The 7169-nt window shown below is 40.9% G+C and overlaps 1 protein-coding gene across 1 annotated transcript; it reads left to right on the top strand.

Annotated features, from left to right (window-relative positions):
* Window positions 1-3389: 3389 nt before the first annotated feature.
* On the top strand, window positions 3390-6638 carry LOC115972814 (receptor-like protein kinase FERONIA). Its single transcript, XM_031093058.1, has one exon. It carries the CDS (start codon window positions 3539-3541, stop codon window positions 6278-6280), a length of 2742 nt encoding a protein of 913 aa, XP_030948918.1. The 5' UTR covers window positions 3390-3538; the 3' UTR covers window positions 6281-6638.
* The last annotated feature ends 531 nt before the right edge of the window (window positions 6639-7169 follow it).

Raw genomic sequence — 7169 nt, 5'->3', positions numbered from 1 at the left:
ATAACAACCATGGCCGAAGTATTCGCTAAGAAAAAGACATCACCATAACTTTAATAGAATTGCTTGGCACAACAAGGCCGACCCATGAAAAATAATACTTACCCCAAACTAGCCGAGGTGAGAACCGAAGGCTTGATGCCGTGTAAGAAATAACCATCCGAAGACATATCACCCGCCAAATGAACAGCTCCCTTAGGCTATTGAGTACTGGGGCATTCCACCACCTTCTTTACACTTTTGTTGGCCTTAACCTTTTACGGTATTTAAGCCGAGGATTAAGTAGCTTAGCATTTTTATCAAATAGTCAATCTTACGAAACTCAAACTTTTTCTCATCCAAGTAGTTGGTTTCCCCATAGGCTTGGGTCCGAGGACCATGCAATGCCTCGGTTCCGTCCAAAACCTAGTTTTCCTCATCCAGGTAGTTGGTTTCCCCATCCAGGTAGTTGGTTTCCCCATTGGCTTGGGTCCGAGGACCATGCAATGCCTTGGTTCTGTCCAAAACCTAGTTTTCCTCATCCAGGTAGTTGGTTTCCCCATTGGCTTGGGTCCGAGGACTATGCAATGCCTTGGTTCTGTCCAAAACCTAGTTTTCCTCATCCAAGTAGTTAGTTTCCCCATTGGCTTGGGTCCGAGGACCATGCAATGCCTTGGTTCTGTCCAAAACCTAGTTTTCCTCATCCAGGTAGTTGGTTTCCCCATTGGCTTGGGTCTGAGGACCATGCAATGCCTTGGTTCTGTCCAAAACCTAGTTTTCCTCATCCAAGTAGTTGGTTTCCCCATAGGCTTGGTTCCGAGGACCATGCAATGCCTTGGTTCTGTTCAAAACCTAGTTTTCCTCATCCAGGTAGTTGGTTTCCCCATTGGCTTGGGTCCGAGGACCATGCAATGCCTTGGTTCTGTCCAAAACCTAGTTTTCCTCATCCAGGTAGTTGGTTTCCCCATTGGCTTGGGTCCGAGGACCATGCAATGCCTTGGTTCTGTCCAAAACCTAGTTTTCCTCATCCAGGTAGTTGGTTTCCCCATTAGCTTGGGTCCGAGAACCATGCAATGCCTTGGTTCTATCCAAAACTTAGTTTTCTCTTTGCGTGGGACCTTGGCTTTAGGGAAGTTAGCTCCTCAGCCAAGCCCCTAGAATTTATCCATGCGATTAACGATACCAAGCGTAGCCCCTAGTCAAGAATCGTAGCCCCTAGCGGAGCTTTACACTAGAACTCTATAACCAACGGTTAGAAACGGCAACGAAACTCTCTCAACCTACCGTCTTTGCCAACACACAAGCCTTCCCCACAGACGGCGCCAATTGTAGAGCCACGATTCTTGTCAAACCACAACAGGGTTGGATTCGCACGTAAAAAGGTCCATACAATATCATTTGTAGAGTGTGGGTTTGAAAGGCTAGGCCCTGGTCCCCAGGCGGTGGGTTTTTCGTGGTATTCACGCATGGTTGAGTTGTTTTCACCCCTGGAGTCTTTCTCCTGGAGGTGGGCTGGGAGGCTCTGGTTTTTGGCCATTTTTCCCCCCCTCTCTATAGATTACTCACTTTTCCTTTTATACTAGCCCGTGTCCACTGTCCTTCGTCCACGCGTAGGGTTAAACCTTCCAAGATTGATACTTGTTCCATCAGTCCATACTCAAAGTCGTTGGGGGTGGTTGTAAAAGCCAAAGAATGTGGCTCTGTCAGGTGCAGAGCATTGAATGACAGTAAAGGCAGCTTTCCCCGGATATTTTAGATTTTCTCTCAAACTTTAGTCCTATACCGTTTTTGCCCCTCTCTTTGGTGGGACTTTAGGTTCTACCGAGGACCGAACTGCCCTTGGATGTATCCCAAGGATTTCTTGTGCTTTATCTTATCGGGCTTGGGCCATAGCCCTCCTCGGCTTAGACCTCTGGATTCCCCATGGGCAAATGGACCTGGCCCATCAATCACTTGGGCCCCACAACTTCATTTCAAATTCTAAATTTTAGTTTCTTAAAAATTTCTTCCTATGTAACCTTACTAACAATAGATAAATTCTAATTAAAAAAGTACATTAAACTAAAAAAAAAAAAGAGCTTCATCGCACGTGTGAAGGGCATGTGTTGGGACAGGTATTTATAATTGATGAGGAAATGTCAAAGTTGATAATGGAAATTAAAATAATAATAATAATAAAAGGGGAAAGAAGAAAAAGAAGAAGGAGAGGAGGAGGGTAAATGCCTTGCTGCAAGGGAGACTGCCAGGTGATATTGAAATGAACGTTTGTGTATGCAGCCCACCCTCGGGATCCATGTGACTGTAGCGCCAAGTTGCAATACATACCAGGATGCTCTTTACTTTTTAGATTCCATCCATTTGATAAAGATCCATGCAAAAGGCAATCGTGGACCCCTCCTCTCACATTGCTATCCACTTTCCTTTCGGCTTTATGGGACCTTCACCCTTATCCTCACGGAAGCCAAAATAAAAGGTTGGTTTGTTAGTGGTGGATTATTCATCTCGACCCAAAAAAGAAAGCGCGGGGGTTATGATGAAAACAAACCTAAGGGCTCATGCACTACGCGGTGCAATTTGCTTGACTGCGACTCTGCGAGGTTCACGTGTCGATATTTAGAAAAATATTATGAAAAATTACATTTTATTTCTCTTAAACTTTACTTTATTTTTATGTCTACTTTTTCTAAACTGTACAAGTTTTACATTTATTTTTTTAAAATATTGCTTGGGTAACACTTGTTTACGTAAATTATAGGAGTGAACATTTAACCCTCTAAATTATTATTTATGTAATATTTTACACATCATCCTATAAATAATATTTTAGAAAAGTAAATGTGTATTCTTATAATTTAGAAAGATAATTACAAAAATGGTATAATTTTAAGCAGATAAATGTGTAATTTAAAGTGAATTTGATTTTTTTTTTTTTTTTTGAGATAGTAAATTAGTAGGAATTAAAACCAATGTACCATTACCGCTTTAACACGATGGGCGTCGGCAGTGAGACTTTTCTGCGGAAGACCATATTTCTTTTTATTTGTGTATACTTTTTTCCCCTTGGTTGTCCTTTTTAGGTTTTGGCCATAAATTAGAAGTAAAATATGTAACCATTTTGGAATCTAGACTATTTATTGTGTTCCACGTTATATTTTACCAAGACTTGTTAGGTATTGTTTTTACTTTTATTATAAAATAATTAAAGTTTAAAAGGAAAAAAATTCAAACACTTAACCCACCATTATTTGATGGAACATAACCTAAAACACAAAAAATAATAATAATAATAATAATAATAAAGTACGTAAAATTTGTTTCGCTGTATTATGATTTATCACGGTAAAGCTTTAAAAGTAATTTTGGGGTCTTTCTCAAGACTTAGCAAGTCTTCCTGCCGCACTTCCCTTCAGCTACAGCACGTTAAAGTCTTTCCTACAAGTCAAACTGACTCGTTCAACGATTTTCCCAGAAGAATCGTCTTCCACAAACGTGACTATACGTGATTCGTAGTCATCATCCAACTAAAAGCACGGCTATAAAAACTTTTGTTCTCTCTGCTACAATGGGCAGCCGAAGCAACATGTCTCTTTCGACCACACTCCGACCATGTCTCACACCTCTTTTCCTCGCCTTGTTTCTGAACCACTTCACCTACACCGTATCTGGTAACTCGCCATCTCTTTACACACCAGTCGATAATATTATGATTAACTGTGGCTCCTCCGGCAACGCAACTGCATTAGATGGTCGGACCTGGATTGGTGACATGAATTCTAAATTCTTCCCTCAAGACCAATCACAAAACCAGGTATCTCAAGCCACAATCTCAGTTAAACAATCCCCCTCTGCTTCCCAACTACCCTATACCACTGCCCGCTTGTCTTTCTCCCCTTTCACCTACATATTCCCACTCACTACCGGTCAAAAATTCGTTCGACTATACTTCTACCCAGCTTCTTACGGCAATTTCGATCGCTCTAAAGCCCTCTTCTCTGTCAAAGCTGGACCTTTTACTCTTCTTAACAGCTTTAACGCTTCACTTACGGCAGACGCCGATGGTGATCCTGGTGATACCATATATAAAGAGTTCTGTGTCAACATCAATGAAGATGAGAGGCTGAACATAACCTTCACTCCAAGCGATTCCAATTCATTTGCTTTTATCAACGGAATTGAAATCTTGTCCATGCCTTCTTATCTCTATTATACTCAGTCTCAGTCTGATGATCAATCGATCACTTTAATCGGCCAGGAGATGCAGTTCTACAGCATCGGTAACGAAACTGCTCTCGAGACGTTATACAGAATAAATGTTGGAGGGGGCTACATCTCACGCACTGAAGACACCGGAATGTTCCGGAGCTGGAGTCCAGATGCAGAGTACTTGACAGAAGATTTAACATCCGTTCTACCTGTTAACACAACTATTAAACTTAAGTTCACCATAATTCAACCGTACACTGCACCCGAAGATGTATATCGAACTGCCCGGACTATGGGGCCTAACAAAGCTGTCAATAAGCTATACAATCTCACTTGGGAATTTACCGTAGATTCTCAGTTTGTTTACCTTGTTAGGCTACACTTCTGCGAGTTTCAACCAGAAATTACTTTTATTCACAACCGAGTGTTTCTTATTTTCATAGCAAATCAAACTGCGGAGACTGCAGCCAACGTGTGGAAATGGGCCGACAGCAGTACAGGTGTTCCCGTATACAGGGACTACGCTGTGTCTCTACTTGGCGAAGATAGCAAGAAGAAAATGAACCTCTCTATCGCCCTACAAGCAAACCCGAATGACTATGTGAGTAATTACAATGATGCAATCTTGAACGGTATCGAAATCTTCAAAGTAAGCGATCCCAGTCGCAACCTTGCCGGACCAAACCCCGACCCACTTCTGTTGGCGCCTCCAAAGCCTGCGTCATCGATACAATCATCAGGGTCGAAGAATAATAGAACAATAATATTCTCTGTAGTTGGTGGCGGACTTGCCGGATTCATTGTACTGTCTATTATTGGATTCTTCATACTCCGGCGGGCCAAGAGGGTGAAGGACTCTAGCTCTAGCGATGGGACTGCTCGGTGGGGTCCATTTTCTTTCGCTACCACGACCAAGTCAACAAATACACGCGGGTCAAGTCTACCATCTGATATGTGCCGTTACTTCACTCTGGCGGAGATTAAAGCAGCCACTAAAGACTTTGATAATGCTTACATTATTGGTGTTGGTGGGTTCGGGGACGTGTATAAAGGCTACATTGATAATGGGACCACTACGGTTGCTATCAAACGATTAAAACCCGGTTCACAACAAGGGGCCCACGAGTTTGAGACCGAGATCAGGATGCTTTCACAGCTTCGTCATCTTCATCTCGTTTCTCTGATTGGATTTTGTAACGACGGAAAGGAAATGATTCTTGTATATGATTACATGGCTCATGGGACCCTTCGTGATCATCTTTACAACACCAATAATCCACCTCTTTCGTGGAAACAACGGCTCCAGATTTGTATTGGTGCAGCGCGTGGGTTGAACTACCTTCATACAGGTGCGAAGCAAACTATCATTCATCGTGATGTGAAGACAACAAATATCTTGTTGGATGAGAAATGGATGGCCAGTGTGTCTGATTTTGGGTTGTCTAAATTTGGTCCCACTGGTATATCTAAGGCCCATGTAAGCACAGTGGTGAAGGGTAGTTTTGGATATTTAGATCCTGAATACTATCGACGCCAACAGCTAACTGAGAAGTCCGATGTGTACTCATTTGGTGTGGTGTTGTTTGAAGTGTTGTGTGCAAGGCCACCAATTGTACGCACGGTGGACAAGAAGCAAGTGAGCTTAGCGGAGTGGGCTCGACAATGTTGTCGCAATGGAAAGCTTGATCATATTGTTGATCAATTTTTGAAGGGTAAGATTGCACCAGAATGTTTGAAGAAATTTGGTGAGATTGCTGTGAGTTGTTTGCTTGACAATGGAACTGAACGACCATCGATGAATGATGTGGTATGGGGTCTTGAGTTCGCATTGCAGTTGCAAGAATGTGCAGAAAAAGATAGCAGGCTTGATTTGGTTGATATTGAGATGGAGGATGATCAGAAAGCTTTCATGCCCAAGTCCACCATGATTGATAGTGATGAAATGTTTAGTAGCAGCATTGGGCAAGTGTCAAGTACAACTAGTGATAGTAGCGTGAACGTAATAAGTAGAGAATTTGAAGGTTTTGCTTTTAAAGAGTCAGATAGATTAATGTCCTCTGGGGCAGTGTTCTCTGAAATTGTGAATCCTAGAGGCCGATAAGAGAATATATGCTTCGGAGGTGACATTGTAGTATGTTTTATTTAGGTCGTGTTGTGGAATAGAACTTGGTTTGATAGCAAGTACTTTTATTTCAGTTATGGGGGAAGAAGATGTTGAATTGAGTTGCCAAATAGCTCTCAGTGTACAATAGTTAATCTCTCTTTTTCTTTTTCTTTTTTTAATATAAAAAATGTGTGATGGTTAAAGGAAGTAGTTTTATTTTATGTTATATATTAGTTATTGAATTGTTGATAAAATTATTAAGGTATTTAGAGCTTACAGAGATTGCATGTTTGTAACATAAACAAGCTCTCTCCATCTTCCTTGTATTTATAAAGGCAAAGAGATTTATTTTGTTTACAGGCTGAAAAGGTTAGGAGATCTATCCTATTATATCAACTTTAATTACCTTTGTGTGTTGGGGGGAATTGTAGGTACAACTTCTTTTTTCTGAATGATGAAAGATGTATGATCAAAGCCAGAAAATTTTCATCTATTGACATGGATGAAGCAATTAATATAATTAAATAATGGCTAAATTACAAATTACTCTCCTTAGCTTTACTTTTATTCAATGTAGCTCTCTCGTTGGTCTTCATCAAAATTGTGCTATTAGTGGCCTCCAAAAGGACATAATTTGGTTCAAAAAAAAGAAAAAAGAAAAAAAAAGGACATAATTTTGATTTACGCAATGTGGGACTCAGGGAAGTAATGTTTTTGGACTAAAATTCGGAGTTCTTTTGGTCTGACTTGTAGGAGGAAGAAGCAAAGAACCAAGAAGGAAAGTTTTTAAATTCTGCCTGGGTCATCTGCCGATCGATAATCGATGAGCAATTTTTAAATATAAGGCTTATAAAAGCAATTTTTACAAACAATGCTCAAAATGCAA

The sequence above is a fragment of the Quercus lobata genome, unplaced genomic scaffold, assembly GCF_001633185.2.
Source record: "Quercus lobata isolate SW786 unplaced genomic scaffold, ValleyOak3.0 Primary Assembly Scq3eQI_53, whole genome shotgun sequence".
NCBI classification, from domain to species: domain Eukaryota; kingdom Viridiplantae; phylum Streptophyta; class Magnoliopsida; order Fagales; family Fagaceae; genus Quercus; species Quercus lobata.
Note: the sequence above shows the minus strand (reverse complement) of the source record. Positions and strands in the feature narration are given on the sequence as shown.

Coding starts and splice junctions, on each gene's coding strand:
- LOC115972814 (XM_031093058.1), top strand. CDS start 3,539: ATGGGCAGCCGAAGCAACATGTCTCTTTCGACCACACTCCGACCATGT.